At 43.6% G+C, this 27,228-nt stretch overlaps 4 protein-coding genes across 15 annotated transcripts in view; 2 read left to right on the top strand and 2 right to left on the bottom strand.

Moving 5' to 3' along the window:
* sptan1 (spectrin alpha, non-erythrocytic 1) overlaps positions 1-6,632 on the top strand; it is a 49,057-nt gene extending 42,425 nt beyond the window's left edge. For 6 of the 7 annotated variants that reach the window (XM_071351197.1, XM_071351200.1, XM_071351198.1 and 3 more), the window contains 8 exons: positions 208-320; positions 1,146-1,163; positions 2,794-2,848; positions 4,920-5,116; positions 5,197-5,250; positions 5,577-5,723; positions 5,901-6,048; positions 6,248-6,632. In XM_071351197.1, the coding sequence (XP_071207298.1) occupies positions 208-320; positions 1,146-1,163; positions 2,794-2,848; positions 4,920-5,116; positions 5,197-5,250; positions 5,577-5,723; positions 5,901-6,048; positions 6,248-6,373 (858 nt within the window). In that variant the 3' untranslated portion in view covers positions 6,374-6,632. The remainder of the gene's footprint in view (positions 1-207; positions 321-1,145; positions 1,164-2,793; positions 2,849-4,919; positions 5,117-5,196; positions 5,251-5,576; positions 5,724-5,900; positions 6,049-6,247) is intronic. The other variant, XM_071351196.1, reaches the window with a different exon arrangement.
* On the bottom strand, positions 6,633-11,116 carry dync2i2 (dynein 2 intermediate chain 2). 6 transcript variants are annotated; one of them, XM_071351202.1, is made up of 9 exons: positions 10,651-11,116; positions 9,820-10,080; positions 9,434-9,543; positions 9,182-9,339; positions 8,953-9,062; positions 8,425-8,592; positions 8,003-8,235; positions 7,366-7,523; positions 6,633-7,109 (listed from the first exon to the last, which is right to left on the bottom strand). In XM_071351202.1, exons 1-9 carry the CDS (start codon positions 10,726-10,728, stop codon positions 6,871-6,873), a joined length of 1,515 nt encoding a protein of 504 aa, XP_071207303.1. In that variant the 5' UTR covers positions 10,729-11,116; the 3' UTR covers positions 6,633-6,870. The 6 variants fall into 6 exon arrangements, with proteins under 6 accessions (XP_071207303.1, XP_071207302.1, XP_071207308.1 ...); XM_071351201.1 differs by having other exon boundaries at positions 9,820-10,102; positions 10,651-11,043; XM_071351207.1 differs by having other exon boundaries at positions 9,820-9,959; positions 10,753-11,032.
* Positions 11,117-11,676: 560 nt separating this feature from the next.
* LOC139544271 (protein SET-like) lies at positions 11,677-15,883 on the bottom strand. The gene is made up of 8 exons (XM_071351209.1): positions 15,060-15,883; positions 14,057-14,114; positions 13,818-13,960; positions 13,531-13,634; positions 13,342-13,455; positions 13,026-13,196; positions 12,533-12,658; positions 11,677-12,396 (listed from the first exon to the last, which is right to left on the bottom strand). The coding sequence occupies exons 1-8, from the start codon at positions 15,127-15,129 to the stop codon at positions 12,376-12,378; spliced, it is 807 nt and encodes a 268-aa protein (XP_071207310.1). The 5' UTR covers positions 15,130-15,883; the 3' UTR covers positions 11,677-12,375.
* uap1l1 (UDP-N-acetylglucosamine pyrophosphorylase 1, like 1) lies at positions 15,787-25,543 on the top strand. The gene is made up of 9 exons (XM_071351208.1): positions 15,787-16,072; positions 19,997-20,201; positions 20,434-20,609; positions 21,383-21,555; positions 21,734-21,927; positions 22,244-22,384; positions 22,643-22,828; positions 23,507-23,573; positions 24,330-25,543. The coding sequence occupies exons 1-9, from the start codon at positions 15,787-15,789 to the stop codon at positions 24,417-24,419; spliced, it is 1,518 nt and encodes a 505-aa protein (XP_071207309.1). The 3' UTR covers positions 24,420-25,543.
* Positions 25,544-27,228: the final 1,685 nt, after the last annotated feature.

Here is a 27,228-nt window from a genome sequence, read left to right as displayed (position 1 = left end):
AACGACCATATGAATTGGCTATACAGCACTAACGTATCTGAGGAGCAGGCTTGGTGAGGAGGACATGCACATCTCATGTTGTCCTATTCCCCACTGTAATGCTCTACTTATGTCCAGAACCAATGAGGGCCTCTGGGGGCCGATGTCTTGATCTGCATCATGTCTGGGAAGCACTTCATCCATCTCCATCCCTTTCTGTCTGTATAGGAACGAGAGCTGGAGCTGCAGAAGGAGCAGAGGAGGCAGGAGGAGAATGACAAGCTGCGGCAGGAGTTTGCGCAGCACGCCAATGCATTCCACCAGTGGCTGCAGGAGACCAGGTAGGGCCTGGATCTGTTGTGCTAGGAAGACAGTGCACTCACAGAACTCCCTTAATCAACATTCCTTTTGGCAATTTAATAGATAGGAATCTAATACTATTTCTAGGAATAGAATGGGGATGTTTCCAAGGCCTTGTGGCTGTTTAAAGAATGTAGTTTAAGTTCATTGAATAATGTCACCTGCATGAATAGCATTGAGATGTCTTTAAATGTTGCTTGCATCATTCTTTAGATTATCTTACAACAATGAGAAATCAATGGAGCTACCTGGAATTTAAAAGTGCCTGCTGCTCAGAAATCTGCCTCCTGTCTCTCTCTGCCACAATGTTCTCAGCCATAGAGAACAGGAAGCTGCTATTCATCGGAGCGCAACGTGAAATGTTGCAGATAAATGTTTGTTATATGAAACTGACATGATTCTTTACAGTTTCTCTATTCTACACCTTGCATTTATATCTGCAATGCTCTGAATGTTGCTCCTCACTGAATTGGCCCCAGGCAACGCATGCTTAGTGTATCATATGTTCTGTAGATTTTGGGAGGTGGGTGGGGGACCACTGATACAACTTTTACACTACCGCACAAGTGGTCTGTGAACGTTTAGAAATGAAAACGGGATCATACTGCAGATGCTCCTGTGCTCCCACTATTTCTGTGTCTGTATATGTTTGTTTAGGGGAGGATGATGGAGTGACCATTTTGTCCCTGCCTAGTGTTTCTAACTGTTGTCTCTTTCTCTCTCTTTTCCCGTCCCACCCCCCCACCCTTTCCTCTCCCTCTCTCTTGCTGCTACCTCGCTGATGCTTGGATAACTTTGCTAATCAGGACATATCTTCTGGATGGGTTAATATCACATTTTACTATCTCTCAGTTGGGGCTGGGACGATACTAGTATCGCAATACTCATTAGTATCATGGCAAGGGAAGAAAACACGAAGCAGATTTAATTTTAGGAAAACATCCCTAATGTTGGAAACAAGCATCATTATGTTTGTTATTCAGAGTCACATTTATTTATTTTCCAAGATATAGCACACATTTTACATACAGCAGGTTATGGGACCAAAGAGTTTAGTCTGCTTCGTCTTTTCTTTATTTTCATAGAAATGTTGTGATACTGCCCTACTGTGTTTGTGTGTCTGACTGTGTGAATGGGGTCAAATCAATGAGGGTTGATTGGAGTGACATTGTTTTGGACCAAAGAGGTTTGTTGTCAGGTTGGTGGCAAGATGTTGCATGATATATGTTGGTTAACATAGAACCACCAGGTAGGTAGGTATCTGTCAAGTAAAGGTAAAACTGGACCAGGGATCACTATGTTCAAGGGAATCCAAGTTGTATTGTGTATTATTACTGAGTTTCTGTAAGCTTTTTTACCCCCTTTTGACAGTTTTTGTTGTATAATTTCCCTTTTGTCTGTCTCTAATTTCCCTCTTTCTGTTGGTATTTACTTTATTTTCATCCTTCCCTCCCTCCTTTTCTAAATAGCATAGCTTATCGACGGGTTGTCCGTGTCATTCAATATGAAGTCGGCGATGATCTTTCCGGAAGGTCTTTTCCTTTTTCTCATGGTTTTCCATTCCATATATCCCTCACTCGCCTTTCCTTCACCCTTCATTACTTCCATCACGCCCTCTGGGTTGCGTGTTTTCATACACTTCTAAAAGCCACCATTTGAGATCGGTTTGCTCAGTTACATCTCTACTAACGTCACCCCAATGTAGCTTCCTGAAACTAAGATCAACCTCATGATTGGTCTGGATACTCTTTTTTTCTGGCAACATTGAGCACTGTTTTAAAGGAGTGAAAAGTCTTCACTTTCATCTTTTGGGGATATTTCTTTCACCAAATTTAGGGGTGGACACTGCAAAATGTGTTGAAATATCTATATTTTTTGGTTGAAACTAATTCACAACTGATTCGGGGTTAAATGCAGTTTCCTGCCCTGTACACAGTAGCCCTAACCTTGCATGGTATAGGTTACCATGGCTATGAGTTGACTTCTTTGGCATGCAGTGGGGGGGGGTTGCTCTGAACATTTTGAGTGATGTAAAGTTTTTTTTGTGTGTGTGTTTGTACTTCTGTTTCCCCTTTTTTAATTCACCAAATGTTCTCTGAAATTTTCCCAAAAATATTGAGGTTTCAGAAAAATCTTTACTTTGCTTCTTTACAAAAATCATTGGTTGGTTTCAATTAGTACATTTCAAGATTTGTTTAGAATCTCTTGACACACCTCTAGTATATTCAAATATATGAAATGGATCTTATCAAAATGAAAATGAATTTCAAGGTAGGAATGGGGTTGGATCTAAGGGTTCCTACAAGTAAATGGGTGTGGGTGCAGACTCTGAGACTGTGTGCTGGTGTGACTGACTGTATCACCTGATCTTGATGGCTGTGGCATGTTGTCTATCCCAATATTTGATCATCCTGTCAAGATCCTCTCCCCTGACACTTGTGTGTATGCATCTAGGTCCTGCATGGTAGAAGAGTCCGGAACCTTGGAATCACAACTTGAGGCAACCAAGGTAAGAAAGAATCCCTCATCATTTATGCTATAGACCAGGGTTTCACAACCCTCTCCTCAGGCCCCACCTGTTGTTTTGCATTTTTGTTTTAAGCCTAAACTAGCACACCTGATTGAGTTAGTCAAAGGCTTAGTGATTAGTTGACTAATACAATCAGGTGTGCCAGTTTAGGGTTAAAATAAACATTTGAAACGTATGGGGGGCCATTTCAAATCAAATAAATGTATTTGTCACATGCAACGAATACAACGGGTGTAAACTTTACGGTGAAATGGTTTCTTTACGAGCCCTTCCAAATAATGCAGAATTTAAAATAATATCAGGAGGAATAAAATACACAGGTCAATATTCACAAGGCCGCAGAGCCAGACGGATTACCAGGATGTGTACTCCGAGCATGCGCTGACCAACTGGCAAGTGTCTTCACTAACATTTTCAACCTCTCCCTGGCCGAGTCTGTAATGCCAACATGTTTCAAGCAGACCACCATAGTCCCTGTGCCCAAGAACACTAAGGTAACCTGTCTAAATGACTACCGACCCGTAGCACGTCTGTAGCCATGAAATGCTTTGAAAGGCTGGTCATGGCTCACATCAACACCATTATCCCAGAAACCCTAGACCCACTCCAATTTGTATACCGCACCAACAGATCCACAGATGATGCAATCTCTATTGCACTCCACACTGCTCTTTCACACCTGGACAAAAGGAACACCTACATGAGAATGCGGTTCATTGACTACAGATCAGCGTTCAACACCATAGTGCCTTCAAAGCTCATCATTAAGCTGAGGACCCTGGGACTAAATACCTCCCTCTGCAACTGGATCCTGGACTTCCTGACGGGCTGCCCCCAGGTGGTAAGGGTAGGTAACAACACATCCACCACACTGATCCCCAACACAGGGGCCCCTCGGGTGCGTGCTCAGCCCCCTCCTGTACTCCCTGTTCACTCTTGACTGCACGGCCAGGCACAACTCCAACAAGTTTGCTGATGACACAACAGTGGTAGGCCTGATCAGACAATGATGAGACAGCCTATAGGGAGGTCGTCAGAGACCTGACCGTGTGGTGCAAGGACAACAACCTCCCTCAACGTGATCAAGACAAAAGAGATGATTGTGGACTACAGGAAAAGGAGGACCGAGCATGACCCCATTCTCATCAACGGGGCTGTAGTGGAGCAGGTTGAGAGCTTCAAGTTCCTTGGCGTCCACATCAACAAACTAACATGGTCCAAGCACACCAAGACAGTCATGAAGAGGGCACAACAAAACCTATTCCCCCTCAGGAGACTGGAAAGATTTGGCATGAGTCCTCAAAAGGTTCTACAGCTGCACCATCGAGAGCATCCTGACTGGTTGCATCACTGCCTGGTATGGCAACTGCTCGGCCTCTGACCGCAAGTCACTACAGAGGGTAGTGCGTACGGCCCAGTACATCACCGGAGCCAAGCTTTCTGCCATCCAGGACCTTTATACCAGGCGGTGTCAGAGAACGGCCCTAAAAATTGTCAAATACTCCAGCCACCCTAGTCATAGACTGTTCTCTCTGCTACCACACGGCAAGCAGTACCAGAGCGTCAAGTCTAGGTCCAATAGGCTCCTATAGCTTCTACCCCCAAGCCATAAGACTCCCGAACAGCTAATCAAATGGCTACACAGACTATTTGCATTGCCCCCCCACGACACTGCTGCTACTCTGTTATCTATGCATAGTCACTTTAATAACTCTACCTAAATGTACATATTACCTCGACACCGGTGCCCCCGCACATTGACATTGACTCTGTACCGCTCCCCCTGTATATAGCCCCGCTATTGTTATTTACTGCTGCTCTTTAATTATTTGTTATTCTTATTTCTTTTTTTAATGTATTTTCTTAACTGCATTGTTGGTTAAGGGCTTGTAAGCAAGCATTTCACTCTAAGGTCTACACCTGTTGTATTCGGCGCATGTGACATAACATTTGATTTGATATACACAGCAAGTACCAATTATATTTCAGCTGTATTGACTACTTTTGTAATTGCATACCCTCACCCTTCTGTGTGCCACTCTGTCTGTAGCGCAAGCACCAGGAGATCCGGGCAATGCGTAGCCAGCTGAAGAAGATTGAGGACCTTGGCGCGGCCATGGAGGAGGCTCTGATCCTGGACAACAAGTACACAGAACACAGCACGGTGGGCCTGGCCCAGCAGTGGGACCAGCTAGACCAACTGGGCATGAGGATGCAGCACAACCTGGAGCAGCAGATCCAGGCCAGGTCAGAGAGACACACACATACAGTACCTCACAAGCAGTGAACATATTTCCTAATCTTGTCAAATCTCTCTTCCACCATAGGAACACCACTGGAGTGACAGAGGATGCCCTGAAGGAGTTCAGCATGATGTTCAAGTGAGTGGCGGCCATTTTATTTTAACACGATGTTCAAGTGAGTGGCAGCCATTTTAACACGGCGTTCAAGTGAGTGGCGGCCATTTTAACGATGTTCAAGTGCGTGGCGGCCATTTTAACACGGTGTTCAAGTGAGTGGCGGCCATTTTAACACGGTGTTCAAGTGAGTGGCGGCCATTTTAACAATGTTGAAGTGAGTGGCGGCCATTTTAACACGGTGTTCAAGTGAGTGGTGGCCATTTTCACCATACCTTCTAGTCATACCAAGTAGTTGCTTAAAGTAAAGAAACTCCCAATAATCTCAACCATGTTATCTTTGCTCCCAGGCACTTTGACAAAGAGAAGTCTGGCCGTCTGAACCACCAGGAGTTCAAGTCGTGTCTGCGCTCGCTGGGTTACGACCTGCCCATGGTGGAGGAGGGAGAGCCAGACCCAGAGTTTGAGTCCATCCTCGACACGGTCGACCCCAACAGGTCAGCAACCCCAGCTCTTCTCACTCATCTCTACTTGGGGTTTTCGATCAGTAGTTTGAGCAAAGCCAACATTCACAAGAATGTGATTTTATTCAGAATGGGTGTGTCTTGTTGCCTCATTTTCTATTCTTGGGTTTTTTGCTTTATGGGTAACTGATTTAATTGTGTATTTTCCAGGGATGGCAACGTGTCCTTGCAGGAGTACATGGCCTTCATGATCAGCCGCGAGACAGAGAACGTCAAGTCCAGCGAGGAGATTGAGAGCGCCTTCCGAGCCCTCAGCGTCGATGCGAAGCCCTACGTTACCAAGGAGGAGCTCTACCAGGTACTTACAGTCCGGTCTTACCTCCATCACTTTCTGGCTCTGTCACAGTGCTTATAGAAATGAGTATTAAATAGAACCAGCATTTGAGTATGAGCTTCAGCCATAAGTTGCGCATTTATAAATGTCTCTTAAATAACTTAGCAAAACTTAAAAGGTTAAAAATCCTCATACCTGACCATCTCTTCTCCTCTTCATTCAGAATCTGTCCAAGGAACAGGCAGACTACTGCATCTCGCACATGAAGCCCTACCTAGACAGCAAGGGCCGGGAAATGCCTTCGGCCTTCGACTTTGTCGAATTCACCCGCTCGCTTTTCGTCAACTGATCCAGTGACCAATCGGGATGCGTTTGTCACGCATACATACAAAAACACGGCTGAAACTGCATGATTCTGACACTAGAATACTCCATAGCTATATATATCTCACTCTTTGTGCTTCACTGTCAATAGCCTAGTGGATCTGTTTGCATTTGAATGTTTTAGTGCTTTCGCTGGATTTAAGAACCTATAGATATGGTATGCTGTAACATCACAATAAGGACTGCGGTGTGGTTTAATAAACGCTACTGGTTAGAACTGGAAATGTGTTCTCTGTGCCTTTATTACATGTTTTCAGTACAAAAAAAATAATTAGTCTTAATAACCAGTTCAGTAATATTTGATGTTTCACCATCACAAAAGATAACAAATCCATCTAAAATAATATGGCACAAAAACCCACGTTCTTCTACCTATATACATCCACAGATGTGCCAGCAACCTTGCACGGAGACGACCCTGTTATTCTGTAATTTCATTGGCCCTCTCCTTCCTGCCTCGACTCACTCTGCCACCTCATTAGCTAGTTGCTCCAGCTTGGCAGTCTCTCGGGGCCCCTGTTCCGTCAGCTCCGTGCTTAGGTGCCAGATGTTGACGGAGCCGTCGGCGTTGCCCACCGCTAGGAGGTCTTTCCGTCTGGGGTTGAACTCCAGGCAGTAGACTGGTTGGCCACCAGTCAGCTGGTCTAGGGTGGCTGCTGGTCTCAGGGACTTCCTGCCCAGATCAAATATCTGCACCAGACCTGGGAAGAGAGAAGGTTATGGGATTTTAAACTTGGCTGTTTAGTGAAAAACTAAAAGGTTAATTGATGAACTGGTGAGTTAACTTTACATCAAGATGTGCCATTGTTTTTAGCGGTTAGGGATTGTTTCGGAATTATCATAAGTCTGAATGGGGGGCGCCCTTAATGATTTTCAATATATTAACTGTGGCTCAAGTCACACCATTTATAGCAAAGTTCTGTGAACCAATTGAGAATGAGCTGAAATGGAGCATACCTTGTCCTGTGGCTGCAGCAAAGAGGAGGGGCCTTGTTGGTGACCAGCGTACCCCGAACACATACGAGTCGGACACCCGCAGCGAGAGCAGCGGATCGGGCTGCAGCAGAGAGTGAAGATGGGCCAGGCCGTCGGTCCCCACACTGACAAACAGGTTCCTTAGACATGAAATGGGAGACAACTAGATCATAACTTTGATTCATTGACAGAATGTTACTATAAAGCATTTTACAGCTGTAGAGTTAAAAACTTATTACGAGATGCGAGTTAGCTACACGCTTCCAAATGTACTATAGGAACAGGGCAAACTGTTTAACAAACAGGTAAACATGAATAGCACTGGTTCATTCCTGGGTTTTGGCATCAAAACACAGTATAATGACAAATTCAGAGTTCCGAGTAAAGAAATGTTCAGTTCAATTCTCTTATTTTTGTAAATCTTAAACCATAGTCTCAAGCATTTAGTCTGGTTAATTTCTCACTAAAACCACCTTCAGGCCTGACCTGAACCATGGGGAAAATCTCATTTGCACTCCTTGTGTCATCTCCTTCTCAAAACCCATTGGAGGTCAGAGGTTAGGGACCTCTGGCTTTCTCATCCAAAGGGATGTGAGAAGTATGCAATTGATCTTCTCACCTGTGGAAAGGGGAGCAGTGCAAGGAGTGGACAGGGCCTCCTCGGTGGCTGAAGGAGAACTGGGCTGGGGCACGCAGAGTCACACTCTCTCCATCGGGAGGTGCCGCCGCCAGCGTCTGGGCTGAGAAAGAGCACTTAAGGACCAGGCCGCTTTCGGAGCCCACCAGGAATGTGTCCAAGTCCCAGGGGGACAGGGCCAGGGAGGTGACCCCCACATTGCTGCTCCCTCTGTTCTGTAGCAGGCAGGTACCATTACAAGAACAACATCAGAAGGAGAGTAATTTTTGAAGGTTTAAGAAAATGTCTATAGATAAATGTCTGTTTCAGACAATTTTGTAAATAACACAATCATATTTCATCTATTAAATCACATTTTCACGGTCTGTAAATCACCACGTTGGCCCCTGTATCCCGAGTCTCACCTTGCTCAGTGCACTGTTGTGAGGCACCTGCTGTCTGATGAGGGCAAAGCCGGCACTGAGCACCAGCCTCCCCTCGTCTGAGTCCACTGTCCACAGCAGCACCCTGCCCCCAGAACCAGCACTCAGCACCACCATCTCCCCTCGCCTTGGTCCAGGGACCCAGGCTACCTGAAAACACACTTGTTCAGACCTGTGTCCTGTTTATTACGACTTGCAACTGAAAATGTGTGTTTCTTATTGGACAAGTCCAGGTTGTCCTTCAGTTTCAATCCCCTGTCAGGTACCTAATGAACACAACCCTGCTATCAAAAATCTTACTGTCGTCATCCCATAAAGACTCTCACCACTATGTGATATTCATGTGGTTTATTAGTAATATACAAGGGACCTACAGTACATAGGGACTGTGTACAAATTACACCATGAGAATAACCAATACTAGGTAAAGCATTTACCATCAGTTAACATGTGTCCTCCTGAATAAAGGTGTATTTTAGTGCCATAGGAGACAGCATGTGGTATCTATACCTGGTAGACTGGCTCCCGGTGAGTGTCAGTCGACATTCCTGTTTGCGCCAAAATTAGGTCCTGTGTCCTGTTTGTGTCCCAGACCACTACCTCTCCACTGTAAAGACCCCCTGTGGCGTTGGGTAGATGGTGAGAGAAGTAAGGAGTGAGCTACACAGGACCGTTGTATTTATGTACTAAGATCAGTTGGTGATCAAACCACTGGCAAAAGCAATATGGAAGTGCATACCAGCTATGAGAGAGGGTTGAGAGGGGTGGAAGGACAGAGACATGACTGGCCTGGCCACATCTATGACCATGTCTGGTCGCTTGGGGTTCAGGCCTCTGCGGTCCAGGTTCCAAGTGCACACACAGGACTTCTCTGTGCTCCAGTCTCCATCATCAACACTGAGACAGATAGATCACTGTTCACCTCAAGTTCTGGCTACAAAACTACAATGTTGGCAAACATGAATGTGATGAATGTGAAGTTTGAACATACCGACCGAAGGCGCAGGCGATTACTGAACCTGTGCAACTCCAGGATATGCTGGTAACTTGAAGACCCTTCTCCTGGGCACTGGGGTGCTGGAGACAATGTATGCATGAAACCTATACATAAACACATTTTAGAATTGAAAATTCAACAGGGGGAAATGCACAAAAAAAATTGTCCAATATCAAATCAAATTTGTCATATGCGCCGAATAGAACAGGTGTAGACCTTACCATGAAATGCTTACTTACAAGCAGTTAACCAACAATGCAGTTTTAATAAAGAGTTAAGATAATATTTACTAAATAAAATAGTTTTATTTTTTTTACATGGAAGTAATGCACACTGAGATATTGCACATTTTGTTAGTGTGTTACTTATACTATTCTCACCGTCTCGTTCTGATCCTCCCAAATCACGTCGAACCCATCAAACGCATGACTCTTGGCGTTGCTGGCCAACTCCTTGATAACCATGTCCTCCACTCGATGCAGGAAGTCCCTCAGCCCGGGAGACTCTGGTCGGAGCTCACCTTTAAGGGGGAGTTGGTATATGAGGTGGTCTTGTGGATCCGTCTGGGTGCCATTATCTGCATTAAGCAGGGGCTGTATTTCAGCCTCAGCTGTGTGTACGGGCCGGGTTTGACAACCTCTCTGAAAAACCAACAGACATAGCCTGCTAGGATTATATTAGGCCTATATAAAATGTTAAAACATGCCCATAACTGGCTTGATGATTGTCAAGAAGAAATTTTGCATTTCAAAAATGTTTCTGACTGCAGTTGACCCAAGTGAGTCAGTAATTCCACCAACTGTTGATGAGAAACCCATTTTTGTGTACCATGTCATTATTCAACTACCTACTAATATGTTCAGAAATGTGTTGGGCTTCACAACAATGCTGAAAATGACACGTTGGACAATGCACGTGGTCAGCCCACCACCAACACTGATCAGGATGTGCCGACTGTTGCTCCAGACCATCATCGCTAACTAGCTAACTATTTTGGCTAGCTAAAAGAAGGCATTGATTCTCAGATTCAGGAGCTTCAGCAATATTAGACACTGGTAGTATTCATGTGTCTGATCTTTTCAGGGTCCATAGCCTTGTCATATATGGCCAGGTAAGTAAACGTACACGAAATAGTTAGCTAAACAAAAAATCAGATAGCATGCCATAGCAAAACTCTGATGCTAGCTAACTAGGTTGTCAACAGAACATACCGATTCCTGTGCAAACTGTTGCGATTTCCTCCACAGCGACTCAACGCCCAAGGCATCCAAAGTTTCATCAGTGAACATGATTACTGTGCCTCATAGACGTACCTGTGTAGCTAGTAGCACATTAATAATATCCCCGTACGGCTTTACACTTCAGTGAACTTAATTGTATCTATTCAACACAAACAGCCATGTTTAGAGATGGATTTACTTCCGTTTATCGCTGCTTCCTTGGAAACACTTCGACGATGGAACCAATCCGTTTTTTTTCTAAGCACCATGCGCATTCCCCTCTCATTGGTCCGGCGTCGTCATTTTGGCCGTTGGAATACTTTTACAATGCACCCTTCCTTCTTCCCTCGAAGTAATCGGTGATTTGATTGGTGAAAGCAATAACTTGTTTGGTATTACAAATGGGTGACAAGGAGTGCCACGCAGGCTAGGTCTGACCTGGTGCAAGAATGTCAACAGGGGCACACTGTCTGGGACAGTTTATATTATTTATTTCTCAAGCATTTGTGGTAGAATTCTTGCCTGCCAAGCAGGGGAAGGGCATGTTTTATTTGAAGTATTTGGAATATACAGAATGCATTTCTGTGAGTAGACAGTCAGTGGTTCCATTGAATATGAATGACCCATCCATCAGTCAATCATAGATTTATAAAAAAAAGACTTGACTTAACAGTTATGGTGATCAACTGACTGGCTGTTGTGACTACAGAACAAGAATGGATGACCTTGAAAATCTGATGATCAGTAGAAGGCTCTCCAGACAGTAACAATTCTTTCCCCATCAGCCTGAATTAGATATTTTACCCCCACAACAGTGTCAAAACAGTTCAGAAACTACCCCAAACACTTGTGTATACATTTATTGTAACAAAGCAACTGGTACACTTAAATGTTAATGTGAACAGTTTTCCAGTGGAAAAGGTGGAGATCACTAGTATATCCTATGAGATTCTATAGGGTCTCTACCTTTTTCCCCTTAACCTGTTAATTAGCCAAGCTCAAAATTACAAGAGGACATTGTTTGGGTTTTGTTTTTATTAAAAATGTAATTTTCAAACCTCATGGGTGTCTGTAAAACATTACAATGAAAAGTCAATCAACATAAACCCAAATGTTGAGGTGTCAAATGCCCACTTACCCCACCAAACCCCATTTAACTGTCTACAATAATAACCGTGTCATATCAAGATATCAACCCCAAAACATTTACAAATCGCTGACAGGAACAAGCCGGTGCTTTCCGTTAGTACAACGCATGACGAAGAAAATGTGTCAACCCCCAGAAGACCCCCCCCCCAAACTCTGCATTAAAGAAAATTTATAAAATAAAACATGGCCAGGGATGCTAAGTTATCACCACACAATTGCTTATCTTTATTCAACTCACAAGTTAACAGAAAACGTAATTATCATACATATAAATTGCTATTCGACTTTATTTTAGTCTAAGATGACGTGCAGAATGCTTGTACTTTTATTGGTCTTCATGGACATGTGTAGCAGTTTTATGACACGCGAGACGGCAGAGTTTTCTGATCTGGGAATTTACTCGTCTTCAGACATGGTATGGACAGGCGGAAGCTTGTGGAACAGGAGACAGAGCACAAAATAATACAAAAATAAAATGAAAACAAAGCTTCTTGCTCCCAAGCGTTGAAGGATGATTAGAAGGAAAGAATGGGCAAAGGTATAGGTTGGAATATGTCCTTTTCTGCCTTAATCATCCTCGCCGTCATCCTGTAGAAAAGAGATACACATTTAACCCCATGCCTGTAAAGACAAACATTTCAGACAAGTGGCAGTCTCCAACAAATTTTTTATAACGTAGACAATATTGTCCAAACAAAACCGGAGTGAATGAACTCCACCATACCTCTCCATCTTCTCCTTCCTCATCGTCATCTTCCTCGCCTTCCTCATCCCCTTCCTCATCGATGTCCTCCAAGCCCTCTTCCTCATCGTCCTCACCTTCCCCTTCCTCATCATCCATGTCAGGGACCTTGTCGAGTTGAGATGTTATATGAATACGAGTTCCCAAACACAAATCTTATTGCCAGCATGAGACGATTTACAGTCCAGAATCTGTGGCTGGGTATGTTTTAGTCATGTTCCGTAGAACCCTATGGTTATACAACACACTTCTGAAAGTGTCCCCAGAACACCCTTTAGAAAAATCTTGCAGATTTCACCTTTTACAGAACCACTTTGGTCTAACCCTACGGCCGCAATGCCAAGATATTTTGGATAATTGTAAGAAACATACAGAATACTCTACCAGAGTAAGACTAGGTTGACACCAATTCAAAAATGTTCAGCACACAATGGGCAGTCAACAAAGAACTATGGACAATAGCATGGAATCATACCAGGTAATACTGCAATGGGTTTGGCCAGATGTCATCCTTAACGACCTCTCCTAGTTCGTCTGCCCCTGCGTCGGAGTGATCTGTGAACCAGGTGAAGAAGCTCTCTGGTTCTTCGTGTTGCCTTTTCTTACCAGCTTTGTTCGGCGTTTGGCCGGCACGCTTCGTCAAGTCCTGTGAGAGGGGACAAATTAATAAAAACAGCGACGGCATGCATTTTGCTTTTCTCCAGCATGACGCCACAAGACAGGACTTGAAATATATATTTGTTTTAACTACATATAAGACAGACTGTAAAAATTGAGATGTGTAAACATACCTTTCCAGCCTTCCATTTGATTTCAGTTGACTTCGAAGATGGGTCCCCACTTTCATTCAAGTGAAACTCTTTGGAGAGGATTTTGTTCTCAAAGTACGGGTTCTCATCGAAGTACTGAAATAACAATCTGGTTAATTTACGCACCATTATGTTTGAAATGCACAATCAAAGAAAGATGTAAATACTTACAAAATCTATTCTGTAACCCGACTTGATGTCCTCAAACTCAGTCACCTCCACTCTGGTAAGGTAATGAAGTGCCTCCTCATCTTCCTCACCAAGAAGGGCTGAAACTGAGAACAAGAACACATTTACATAGAAAGTTTGTCACCGAACAACAGTTTGTATATCAACCCCTTAAATCAGACTGATGGAAACATTTGGCATGTGCAGAATCCCACCATGTACAATAAGTATACAATTCCTCAAGAAAAGAACATGAACTAGTAAAATAAGAGCATAATATCTGAACTTACCTTGTGGGTGGTTGACGAATGTAGTGACCCAGAAGTTGGGGATTTTAGCTATGAGGTCTGACCGCTTCTGGAAGAATGGCTGGCGTAACTTATTGTACTTCTGCTCTACTTTTAAAATCTCCTCACTGGCCTGTTCATTCAATCTACAGGGAAGAGAATTGTGCAACACAATTTGATGAGATTGATAAGGTAAAAGGTCAGTCTTATTAACCACAAAAGTTTCAGGATAATTGGCTCACCTGTCAATTTCATTTTGTACTTCGTCAATGTGTTCAATAGCTTCTTGTTGCTCTTTTTCTGAAAGAGATTAAATTTGTGTTAATTTTCTAGAAATAAATTAATGAAATTGGATGGGCATGTACATGTAGAACATCTTGATGGTAAAAATAAAGACATGGTAAAGAACCAACCAACGTAAACAACGTATAGTACATAAAGACTTGCGCATTGGGTACCCAAGCTAAGCATTCCACCATCTTTTGTAGTAACGATTAGCTCTCAAGCTATGAAGTAGCTCTCTAGCTAAGCTAGCCAAAGTACTCTGATGCAGCTTCCTGCTGTTTCTCAAGGCCGCGTGGTTTGAATGAAGTGGCCGCCGCACGCTGGGGACTGGTTTCGCCCCTCAGACAGCCGGTCGGCATTATAGCCGACTATTAGTATCTTACTAGTGCAATATTTTTGCAGTAATCTATAAATCTGTGTCGACCCTAGTGCTGCATTTTGTTCGTTTACAATGGCAAGTAAGGACTTCTAAGCGTGGGTGCAAACCGCGATGGCGGAGCAACAATGAATGTTGGGCCTCACGCAAACAAATGTTAGCTTGCTAGCCAACTTAGCTACCGCATTTGTTAGTCTACTACTAACTAGCTGGCTATTTCGCAAACAACGTTAGTTAACAAAACATGTGTACGGTACTTAACCTTCAGAAGTTACTTTAATTTGGAAGTACACGCGAATTACTCCCAAACCTGCGTGGCACAATGAGCTTGTGCAAGGCACAACATGGCCTCCAACGACGTTGTAGCATAGTTGGCTAGCCAGTTAGCTAGCAAGTTCTGTTCTCACTACTAGTCCTGCGCGAGCAATCACATTTCACCGTTCGCTAAAGCCTCCATCAAATAAGTACATCGTTTCGTACCAACTAAAGAGTGGTCGCTTAACCAAAAGTATACGCCATGGTAACAGTTTTGCAATATAAAAACAACTATAAATTGCGTTGTATAGGAGGCCGCCATTTCTTACCGGAGGTCTCGTCCGCTCCATCATGATTAGAGTTTTCCTTCCTAACGACTTTCGCCGACGAGGCTGCCATGATTTTCGAACACCGTAGATGTTTGCGTCAGAATATTTATTCCCTGTTGTTTAGACTTCTCCTCGGGGAAGAGAAAGGTGAAGTTCCACCTTGAATGGTGGAGAGTGCAAATAAAGCGTGTCGTGAACGAAAGGCTTTGCTCATGCACACACTCTCCTCTTCTCGCGCTCGCCAGAACGCGCATCCCCCACACAAACTCCTCCCCCAACAGAACTGTTTCGCCGTGTTGAAATCGAATACTTTAAAAATACACCCTTCCTTCTTTCCTTGGCGCGATCAAACGATTTCCACTCAAAGTAGTGTTTATATCTCTCCGGGGCTGCAGTTGGATACTGTAGTCATTGTACAGTGTTTGTAATATGGCAAGCCAACCACTGAAAGAAAACCGGATCTAAAACTAAAATGTTTCTTCATATTTTGATGAATGCGCAGCTGTGTGGTTTTGCTTTGTCCAGCCACAGGCAGGCAGCAACTCAAATTTAATCACAAGACAGCCTTTGTGTATTTTGCTCTTTCCTCCTGAGTCCTGCACAAGTCACGAGTTCCTGACGAAGGGAGTAACAAACCGACGATAGACCAAATCAAACTAACCTTTACCACTGCTGTGTAACATGGTTTAAAGGTGAACGTGTTTCTTCTGAATATTAGGTCGTGAAAATGCTTTCATTTGAGGAAATAAAATCTTCTTTAGATCATGCAGGACAGTCTCACGTCCTGCAATTTTGGTCTGAACTTTCTGGGGATGACAAAAGCACTTTTCTGGTTGAGTTGTCTCAGTTGGACTTAAATGAATTGCGCGAGCACTGTGAACGGGCGGCGGAGTCTGCTAAAACTGATCATTCCGCAACAGCCGCGGACCAGCAAATTGAGCCAGTATCTTCAGAATTCATCGGGAGCATTCGGAAGAGTGATCACACAGCCTTAACTGGCTGGGAAAATGAAGGTAGGCTACTGTATTCTTGATACGAGAAAAGTAAACCCTCAACTAGCTAATTTTTAGTGAAATCAGCAATTGCCAATAACGAAGTAATCCCCGCCTCGGGATGGTGCTGGAGAAAATGTAACCTCTTACATTCATAGACAGCGATATGGGATGCAAGGATTGACCATCCACGATATAAAAAGTATAGTTTTAAGCATGTTTTAAATCTATACAGTGTTATTTTTTATACAATGTTTAGAAACATTACTCCATTACTGAACATTGGAGTAGGTATCCAAGCGTTTAAAGAGAGTTGGGCCAGTAACCGAAAGGTTGCCGGTTCGATTCCTCGTGCGGAATAGGTGCAACATCTGTTGATGTGCCCTTGAGCATGGCACGTAATCCTAATTGCGCCTGTAATTTGCTCTGGATAAGAACGTCTGCTAAATGACTACGGTAAAATGTAAAATTTGTGAAACAAGTGTATATTTGTGGGGCTCTGATGCGGTACGACAGTTGAACTAATCTTATCAAATCTAATTTATTTGTCACATGCGCCAAATACAACAGGTAGACCTTACCGTGAAATGCTTATGTACGAGCCCTTAACCAACAATGCAGTTCAAGAAATAGATTTAAGAAAATATTTACTAAATAAACTTAAGTAAAAAATAAACACAATAAAATAACAATAGCAAGTCTATATATTGGTGACTGGAGTCGTTGACAATTTTTTGGGCCTTCCTCTGACACCGCCTAGTATATAGGTCCTGAATGGCAGGAAGCTTGGCCTCAGTGATGTACTGGGCCGTATGCACTACCCTCTGTAGCGCCTTACGGTTGATGCCGAGCAGTTGCCATACAAGGCAGTGATACAACCGGTCAGGATGCTCTCGATGGTGCAGCTCTATAACCATTTGAAGGATCTGGGGACCCATGCCAAATCTTTTCACTCTCCTGAGGGGGAAAAGGTGTTGTCGTGCCCTCTTCACAACTGTCTTGGTGTGTTTGGACCATGATAGTTTGTTGATGATGTGGACACCAATGAACTTTAAACTTTTGACCCGCTCCACTAAAGCCCCGTTGGTTTGAATGGGGGTGTGTTTGGTCCTCTTTTTCCTGTAGTACACGATCAGCTCCTTTGTCTTGCTCACGTTGAGGGAGAGTTTGTTGTCCTGGCACCACACTGCCAGGTCTCTGGCCTCCCCTATAGGCTGTCTCATCATTGTCGGTGATCAGGCCTAGCTACCACTGTTGTCAGCAAACTTAATGATGGTGTTGGAGTCGTGCTTGGCCATGCACCCCTGAGGCATTTCTAAGTTATATTCTTCAAGAATCAATGGGTAATGTTAATTATAAATCCCAACATTTATTTAGCAATTGCAGATTGCCCCTTTTTAAATATTTTTTTAAATAATTGAGTGACTCAATTTTGCTACACTTGGAATTGTCGCGACTCGTGTAAAATTTGAGAAGTATCTAATGCCCCTGTAACCAAATGTCAACATCTTTTTTAGAATATGCCTTTATTTTCTGCAAAATCCCACATTACATTTACATTTAAGTCATTTAGCAGACGCTCTTATCCAGAGCGACTTACAAATTGGTGCATTCACCTTATGATATCCAGTGGAACAACCACTTTACAATAGTGCATCTAACTCTTTTAAGGGGGGGGGGGTTAGAAGGATTACTTTATCCTATCCTAGGTATTCCTTAAAGAGGTGGGGTTTCAGGTGTCTCCGGAAGGTGGTGATTGACTCCGCTGACCTGGCGTCGTGAGGGAGTTTGTTCCACCATTGGGGTGCCAGAGCAGCGAACAGTTTTGACTGGGCTGAGCGGGAACTGTACTTCCTCAGAGGTAGGGAGGCGAGCAGGCCAGAGGTGGATGAACGCAGTGCCCTTGTTTGGGTGTAGGGCCTGATCAGAGCCTGAAGGTACGGAGGTGCCGTTCCCCTCACAGCTCCGTAGGCAAGCACCATGGTCTTGTAGCGGATGCGAGCTTCAACTGGAAGCCAGTGGAGAGAGCGGAGGAGCGGGGTGACGTGAGAGAACTTGGGAAAGTTGAACACCAGACGGGCTGCGGCGTTCTGGATGAGTTGTAGGGGTTTAATGGCACAGGCAGGGAGCCCAGCCAACAGCGAGTTGCAGTAATCCAGACGGGAGATGACAAGTGCCTGGATTAGGACCTGCGCCGCTTCCTGCGTGAGGCAGGGTCGTACTCTGCGAATGTTGTAGAGCATGAACCTACAGGAACGGGTCACCGCCTTGATGTTAGTTGAGAACGACAGGGTGTTGTCCAGGATCACGCCAAGGTTCTTAGCACTCTGGGAGGAGGACACAATGGAGTTGTCAACCGTGATGGTGAGATCATGGAACGGGCAGTCCTTCCCCGGGAGGAAGAGCAGCTCCGTCTTGCCGAGGTTCAGCTTGAGGTGGTGATCCGTCATCCACACTGATATGTCTGCCAGACATGCAGAGATGCGATTCACCACCTGGTTATCAGAGGGGGGAAAGGAGAAGATTAATTGTGTGTCGTCTGCATAGCAATGATAGGAGAGACCATGTGAGGATATGACAGAGCCAAGTGACTTGGTGTATAGCGAGAATAGGAGAGGGCCTAGAACAGAGCCCTGGGGGACACCAGTGGTGAGAGCACGTGGTGCGGAGACAGATTCTCGCCACGCCACCTGGTAGGAGCGACCTGTCAGGTAGGACGCAATCCAAGCGTGGGCCGCGCCGGAGATGCCCAGCTCGGAGAGGGTGGAGAGGAGGATCTGATGGTTCACAGTATCAAAGGCAGCCGATAGGTCTAGAAGGATGAGAGCAGAGGAGAGAGAGTTAGCTTTAGCAGTGCGGAGCGCCTCCGTGACACAGAGAAGAGCAGTCTCAGTTGAATGACTAGTCTTGAAACCTGACTGATTTGGATCAAGAAGGTCATTCTGAGAGAGATAGCAGGAGAGCTGGCCAAGGACGGCACGTTCAAGAGTTTTGGAGAGAAAAGAAAGAAGGGATACTGGTCTGTAGTTGTTGACATCGGAGGGTCGTCTCTACTCCACATCCCACTAAAAGTTACAAACTTACATATGCGAGATCAGGATGGTTCGTACGAGACTACAAAGAGGGGTGGGCTATCATCTGATCATAGCCAATGTAGATTATGTAAATCAGATAGCTAGTTAGCTACACTGTTGAAACAATTCCAACTAGTCTTTACTTGTGATTGGAGTTCATTCTGCTGCTGACATCTGCCTCTTAGGCTTATTAACAAACAGTCGAATTGAAGCCTTCCCTTGCAACTCAAAAGGAAGCCACTTCTACACTACCGTTCAGAGCTGGTTGCTTCCCACTGGGCACAGACGTCAATTCAACATCTATTCGACGTTGATTCAACGTTGTTGAATTGAAATGGCGTGGAAACAACGTTTATTCAACCAGTGTGTGCCCAGTAGCTTCTGCCTGCAGGAGGAGTGTAGGTGCCAGCGCTCATGGGGTCAGTGAAGTGGGGGAGGGGGAAATTAGCTAGTTTGATGGGAAATTAATTTAAATAACAAGCGAAAACAATGAAAACATTTAATGATTAAAAAAACTCTCTCATAGGAGGGCAAAAGGGCAGGTGCTCAGGCACCTTTAGACCTCTATCTGTGCATGTGCCTGGGTCCCACTGTCATTTGAATGTATGGCAATTACACTTACATTTTGATCAAGCATAGGTCAGGGATTCCCAAAATGTGTATTTTTTTGTTGTAATGGTAAATGAGGACTGTCAGGCCACTGTAGTGCACCAACATAGTAGCTTACTCTATAAAACCACAGCAAATGCAAATGTTGATACGAACACCTGTTTGGTGAATGTCAGTGTCAACCTTGTTTCTTTGGTTTGTCTGTGCTTTGTCATGGTGCTGTAATGATTGTTTTCTTTCCTCTGGTATTGTCCTTTTACAGGGTTTTTGCAAATTTCCCAGAACAGAGTGGCTGTGCTGCTGTTGGCTGGTGGCCAGGGGACCCGTCTTGGGGTTCCATACCCCAAAGGGATGTACAATGTGGGTCTCCCGAGCAGCAAAACTCTGTATCAAATCCAGGCAGAGCGCATCTGCAAAATACAGGAGCTGACGAATGCAAAGCATGGATCAAAGTGCACAGTACCATGGTGAGATCTCATGGCCGTCAATTGACTGCTCTCATTTTATGAGCTGGCACAATTTCAATATGTGCAGAATCAGAATCAGAAACACATGATCAAAATAAAAAACAGTGCTCTTAAACTGCAGATCACACAATATTATATTTGCAAACTTCAAAGTTCTCAATTTGACTGAGCGTTCCTGCTCTCTGACATTGGTTTTCCTCTGTGCTCTATGCTACTGTTCTGCCATCATCAGGTACATCATGACCAGTGAGTTTACCCTGGATCCTACCAAGAAGTTCTTCCAGGAGAATAAGTACTTTGGTCTGGATCCCTCTGACGTGGTCATGTTCGAGCAAAGGATGATCCCTGCTGTGACCTTTGATGGAAAGGTCATCCTACAGGACAAAGGGAAGATAGCTATGGCCCCAGGTAAGAAAATGGCATGGAGTGGGTTGGCAGATTAAAGTGAAGTTTTTGTTAAAGCAGGAATATGTAACTTTTTGGGCAACCCGACCAAATTCATATAGAAATGTGTTACAGATCTGTCATTCTCGTTGAAAGCAAGTCTAAGAAGCAGTAGGCTATTTCTATGCTTCTTGTTCTAAATTTTTCGTTTTTCATCTTTTACTTTCGGTTTTGTACACCAGTTTCAAACAGCTGAAAATACAATATTTTTGGTTATGGAAAACATTTCACGGCAGTTTAGATGGTATAATGAGTCTCTACTCCCCTCAAACTCAACTCTGGACCTCAAAGCCAGTTCCACTGCATTTTTTCATTGTTCCCATTTAATCAGCGACTGCTTTAGACTTGGGACACCAGGTGTGTGCAATTAATTATTAGGTAAAGCAGAAAGCAGAAAGCTTTACACAATGACTGCTTGTTTTGTCACATAAACTGAAATTAGGCTAACTATTAGAATTTTAACAATCAGGAAATGGCATATTCTCATTCACCCCTTTAGATTTGTGTGTATTAGGTAGTTGTTGGGGAATTGTTAGATTACTTGTTAGATATTACTGCACTGTTGGAACTAGAAGCACAAGCATTTCGCTACACCCGCAATAACATCTGCTAACCATGTGTATGTGACCAATATAATTTGATTTGATTTCTGCATATTGCATCTTTAATGCAATTTAGTTGATAGGGGCAGTGCATATGAATCCATGATTCTCTTTTCCGTCTCTCTAACCTTTTAGATGGAAACGGTGGCCTGTACCGAGCTCTGGTGGATAACAAGGTACTTGAGAACATGGAAAAGAGGGGTGTGGAGTACCTCCACGTCTACTGTGTAGACAACATCCTGGTCAAAATGGCCGACCCCGTCTTCATTGGTTTCTGCGTGAGCAAAGGAGCAGACTGCGGTGCCAAGGTAAACGAAAGGGAATCATCACACCCACAGTGTAATCATGCAGGCATGTTTTCCTGATCCACACTTATTAGGTTGTATACTTGTTATAACTTGGTCACATGCATGTTATTTATATGCACATTTGGTTCTACGTTCTTAAGATTTCAAATGTTATGATAGTTGACATGACTATTTCCAGGTAGTTGAGAAGGCGTACCCAGCGGAGCCAGTGGGCGTGGTGTGCAAGGTGAAGGGGGTGTACCAGGTGGTGGAGTACAGCGAGCTCCGCCCAGAGACGGCCGAGCAGCGAGACCCAGGAGGAGACCTGGTGTACAGCGCAGGAAACATCTGCAACCACTTCTTCACACGGCCCTTCCTCAACGAAGTGGCACAGTGAGTGAGATGAAGAGATGTATACTGTAATGGGGCAAAAATAAAACCACTATGTACAAGTCATGTGCACAACACTTCAGTAAGAAGAAGAAGAAAAAAATGAAAACAATTCTTACTGAAAGTAATGGTTGAATAAATTAAATGAACATTAATTTCTGGAATGCAATGAGTTGAAATTACATGGACCCCACTCCTGCACAATTTTGCACACTGTCACTGTCTTGTCATATTGTATTGCTGATACAACTGTCTGGGCAAAACCAACTTGTGATATAACAGTTTGTAATGTCTTCCATTCGTCCACCTATCTCCTCAGGAAGTTTCAGGGCCAGCTGAAGCAGCACGTGGCACTTAAGAAAGTCCCTTTTGTGGACAGAGAAGGAAACCTGGTGAAACCCACCAAGCCCAATGGGATCAAAATGGAGAAGTTTGTTTTTGATGTCTTTCAGTTTTCAAGGTGAAATTCAAATTTTGTGACTGATTTGCATTACACAATTTTCCTACAGTTTCCAATATTTTAATGATATTCTAGACAATTTTACTAACGTTACATAGTAACCATAAATTGACTGCTTATTTTACCAAAATTATTGCTTATTTAAACGTAATGTAATATTAATGCATGTAAAATATAATGTAAACGGAACACAGTAAAATATTTTGCTACATTCTCCAGCACACCAAATATGAGACATTTTCCTCCTGACATTGGCAGGAAATTTGTGGCATTTGAGGTTCTGAGAGAGGAAGAATTCTCGCCATTGAAAAATGCTGATGGGGCACCTCTGGACACTCCTACCACAGCCAGACAATCCTTACTGGCACAGCACTACCGCTGGGCGGTGGCTGCAGGAGCCAGCTTCCTGGATGCCCAAGGGAAATCCCTACCTTCTAGACCCAGGTGGGAGTGAGCGCTACTCTACATAAAATATGGGGATTAGAGGGTGGGTGTGTGTGCACTTATCTCACCAATAAATCACAGTTGGGATTATATAAATTGCAGACATCTTGGGGCCTCCCGGGTGGCGCAGTGGTCTAGGACACTGCATCGCAGCGCTAGCTGCGCCACCAGAGTCTCTGGGTTCGCGCCCAGGCTCTGTCGCAGCCGGCCGCGACCGGGAGGTCCGTGGGGCGACGCACAATTGGCCTAGCGTCGTCCGGGTTAGGGAGGGTTTGGCCGGTAGGGATATCCTTGTCTCATCGCGCCCCAGCGACTCCTGTGGCGGCCCGGGTGCAGTGCGCGCTAACCGAGGGGGCCAGGTGCACGGTGTTTCCTCCGACACATTGGTGCGGCTGGCTTCCGGGTTGGAGGCGCGCTGTGTTAAGAAGCAGTGCGGCTTGGTTGGGTTGTGCTTCGGAGGATGCATGGCTTTCGACCTTCGTCTCTCCCGAGCCCGTACGGGAGTTGTAGCGATGAGACAAGATAGTAATTACTAGCGATTGGATACCACGAAAATTGGGGAGAAAAGGGGGTAAAAAAAAGAATTGCAGACATCTTTTATTTTTTCCTATATGTTGTTCTGTCCAGCACCTGAAACATTGGGATAATGATCTATTTCCCTTTTCACATTCTTGTTAGGGTGACACGGGATGAAGACCCACCAGCTGTCTGTGAGATCTCCCCGCTGGTGTCTTTCTTCGGAGAGGTGAGGCCACAACAACAGTTCCTACGTGATGTCACTTCCTGCCCTTATTTCCTCCTATTGGAGTCTCCTAACAATATGACCATTAATATTTCATCTGCAGGGTCCAGTGTTGAGTTTCTCTGTAAGGTTACACTAGACTGAGCAGTTACTTCACCACTCTAATATTGTTAATGTGCACTCATGGCAAATTAGGAAAGTGGTCTGTTTTATTCGTGTCCTCAAGAACATGATATCTACTGGCACTTTCCCATGAGAGTGGGGGGGGGGGGGTGTATTTTTTACTCTAAAGGCACACTTTCAAATAAATTGACTTGGACCAATTTTTTTTAGCTAAGTGCGTGGCTCTCAAGTCTAATTTTTTTTCTCGCTTATACGAGGGAAATGTCGGCTCGAAGTATGGGAGGAGTTAGTGTGAATAGATAATGAAAATCATTACAAGGACACCTATCGCATTATGGCCCCCTCTCACAGACTCCAGTCAGTCTAAACTGCTCAGTCAAGTATGGCAGACTCATCCATATATTTATATGTATATATTCTTATTCCATTCCTTTACTTAGATTTGTGTGTATTAAGTAGTTGTTGTGGAATTATTAGATTACATGTTAGATATTGCTGCAGTGTCGGAACTAGAAGCACAAGCATTTCGCTACACTCGCAGTAACATCTGCTAACCATGTGTATGTGACCAATAACATTTGATTTGACTAAAGCTGCTCTCTCCATATCTGCTCTCTTCATGCCTGTCTCCCCCAGGGTTTGGAGCAGCTGCTGGGACAGAAGGTCCTGACGACTCCCTTCCTTCTGGATGAGAACAGGGCAAAAGAACTCCTCCAGGCCCAGTAGCTAGCTCTACAGTACACTGTTCCCATCAGATGGGCTTACCTCTTGAGCAGTTGAGCCTGTTGATATGAGATGCTCATTCCTTGGCTGAATTTCAAAATGGAGCCCTTTGTTGCCCCTAATGGCATGTTTCTCATAACCAGGGTTGGGTAGGTTACTTTAAGTGTAATCCGTTATTAGTTACCTGTCCAAAATTGTAATCATTGACAACTTTTGGATTACCCTAAATCAGTACTGTAATCTGATTACTTTGTTACTTTTAGATTACTTTCCCCTTAAGAGACATTAGAAGAAGACACAAAGGATACATCAAATGCATTTGGTGTGCTGTTATAGTGGTCTCTGACTTGTGGTCAGACTCGCTCAGGTGGAGCAAACTTTAACTTGCGCCTTTTTCAATGCTTAATTGAATGTAATTGAGAAACCGAAAGTTGTCAATGTATCCTTTCTGAATTTAAAAGTAATCAAATAAGTAATCATCTAGTTTTTCAAAAGTATCTGTAATCTGATAACAATGTTTTAGCTGGTAATGTAACTGATTAGTTGTTTTTTTGGTAATCAGATTAACTGATTACATGTATCAGTTACTCCACAACCATGCTCATAACTATCTGGTCCTTTCAGATTTTCATGAAGTGTTGAGGAAAGGGGACTAAGGGTCCGTTTGGAATTCAGCACCAGAACACAAAGATGCATTGGCAATTACAAGGGAATTTTTGTATCCACATTTTTTTCATCCTAACATGCTCATTACAATGTTGTCCCATAATCTTCCATGATCTATTGCTTAAAAGGAAACAAATTATTCTAGCACTTTAAGACACATTGTGTTTATCTTCTGATTATACACATTTCAGTTAATTTGATGGACTTAATTTAAACGGGATACACATTTCAGTATGCATTTGGAAAAGTAAAATGGTCTAAAAGTTATTGATAAAGCAAAACTCAAGTACTGTAATCATGATACCTTAATACCAAGGAACTAATCTAAAACATCTGATTATATTTTTACTTTATGATACACTTTGAGGAAATTAATTGACCTTTTTTACCCATTTTGTATAATGTGTCAAATGTTAATGATCAAAGCAACTGTGGAAATTATAAAGCTTTTCTATACCCCAGCCTTTCTGTATGAAACGCATCTTTTCTTTTATACATTTTTCTTTACCTCCTCTTTGGTTATTGGCCAAATTGTAAAAAATTAATGAAAACCAAAAGAAATTGGTCTTAATTTAAGGATAGATATTAAGTTAGCGTCATAGTTAAGGATCGGGTCAAGATTAGGTTTAAAATAAAATTTTAAGAACATAAATTGTAGAACGCGGCACTGTTTATGACCTTATGGCTGTGGTAACTAGTGACAACCCTCCCTTTTGGATCATCATAATTCAGTCGAAAATTAGTCAATATTGCCATCTAATGGTAACATAACGCTTAACATGATTCAGTTTCCATCCAGTACAGTACACAGATTTTTAGTTTGTTGCTACGTTCATATGCTACTCGGAAATAACAACTATCTGACTGAACAAGTCGGGGTAGAAGTTGTTTCCCCATATTCCAACTCGTAATTCTGTTTTTGAGGGTCATAAATGAACTGTTTTGGCGTCGGAAAATCTTTATATGGCCCGTTGTTAGATAGCACTTGAATACCAAACAAATTTCCCAGTCTGCGTTCTGGAATTCCAAGAGGAGGACATTAATTCAGCAAAAATCTATGTACACGATGATGTCATATAATGTACCACGTGGATGCAACTGACCAATAGAACTAACATATCCGTATGAACAACAGCAACCCAGACAGTAGTATTGCAGCCCTCCAGAGATGCTTTCGATCATATTTATCAGGTTGTATGCATCTAAGCAGAAAGCTTGGTATGTTAATTTGGGGATTTAGTAGACCTTACCGTGAACTGCTTACTTACAAGCCCTTAACCAACAATGCAGTTTTAAGAAAAATAAGACTTAAGATAAATTTTTTACTAAATGAACTAAAATAAAAATTAAGAGTGACAATAAAATAACAGTAAGGAGGCTATATACAGGGGGTACTGAGTCAATGTGCGGGGGTACAGGTTAGTCGAGATAATTGAGGTAATATGTACATTTAGGTATGGGGTATAGTGACTATGCATAGATAATGGATAATAAACAGCGAGTAGCAGCTGGATAAAAAAATAGGGGTAGGTCAATGGAGATACTCCGGGAAGCCATTTGATTAGCTGTTCAGTAGACTTATGGCTTGGGGGTAGAAGCTGTTCAGAAGCCTTTTGGACCTAGACTTGGTGCTCTGGTACCGCTTGCCATGCGGTAGCAGAGAGAACAGTCTGACTAGGGTGGCTGGAGTCTTTGGCAATTTTTAGGGACTTCCTCTGACACCACCTGGTATAAAGGTCCGGTATGGCAGGAAGCTTGGCCCCAGTGATGTACTGGGCCGTACGCACTATCCTCTGTAGTGCCTTGCGGTCAGAGGCTGAGCAGTTGCCATTCCATGCGGTGATGCAACCGGTCAGGATGCTCTCGATGGTGCAGCTGTTTAACTTTTTGAGGATCTGGGGACCCATGCCAAATCTTTTCATTCTCCTTTGGGGGAATAGGTGTTGTCGTGCCTTCTTCACGACTGTCTTGGTGTATTTGGACCATGATAGTTTGGTGATGTGGACGCCAAGGAACTTGAAGCTCTCAACCTGCTCCACTACAGCCTAGTCGATGAGAATGGGGGCGTGCTCGGCCCTCCTTTTCCTATAGTCCACAATCATCTCCTTTGTCTTGATCACGTTGATGGAGAGGTTGTTGTCTTGGC

This window comes from Salvelinus alpinus, chromosome 18 (genome assembly GCF_045679555.1).
Source record: "Salvelinus alpinus chromosome 18, SLU_Salpinus.1, whole genome shotgun sequence".
NCBI lineage: Eukaryota > Metazoa > Chordata > Actinopteri > Salmoniformes > Salmonidae > Salvelinus > Salvelinus alpinus.
Note: the sequence above shows the minus strand (reverse complement) of the source record. Positions and strands in the feature narration are given on the sequence as shown.

What these genes read in the sequence shown, in the direction of transcription:
- uap1l1 (XM_071351208.1), top strand. Translation starts at nt 15,787, where the DNA reads ATGCTTTCATTTGAGGAAATAAAATCTTCTTTAGATCATGCAGGACAG. An exon ending in AACTGGCTGGGAAAATGAAG is followed by an intron (nt 16,073 to 19,996) that starts GTAGGCTACTGT and finishes GTCCTTTTACAG; the next exon opens with GGTTTTTGCAAATTTCCCAG. An exon ending in TTCCTCAACGAAGTGGCACA is followed by an intron (nt 21,928 to 22,243) that starts GTGAGTGAGATG and finishes CTATCTCCTCAG; the next exon opens with GAAGTTTCAGGGCCAGCTGA.
- dync2i2 (XM_071351201.1), bottom strand. Translation starts at nt 10,718, where the DNA reads ATGAAACTTTGGATGCCTTGGGCGTTGAGTCGCTGTGGAGGAAATCGC. An exon ending in GGGAGGATCAGAACGAGACG is followed by an intron (nt 9,544 to 9,819) that starts GTGAGAATAGTA and finishes GTTTATGTATAG; the next exon opens with GTTTCATGCATACATTGTCT. An exon ending in ACAACAGTGCACTGAGCAAG is followed by an intron (nt 8,236 to 8,424) that starts GTGAGACTCGGG and finishes TGCCTGCTACAG; the next exon opens with AACAGAGGGAGCAGCAATGT.
- LOC139544271 (XM_071351209.1), bottom strand. Translation starts at nt 15,129, where the DNA reads ATGGCAGCCTCGTCGGCGAAAGTCGTTAGGAAGGAAAACTCTAATCAT. An exon ending in ATTCGTCAACCACCCACAAG is followed by an intron (nt 13,635 to 13,817) that starts GTAAGTTCAGAT and finishes TCTTGTTCTCAG; the next exon opens with TTTCAGCCCTTCTTGGTGAG. An exon ending in ACCCATTGCAGTATTACCTG is followed by an intron (nt 12,659 to 13,025) that starts GTATGATTCCAT and finishes CAACTCGACAAG; the next exon opens with GTCCCTGACATGGATGATGA.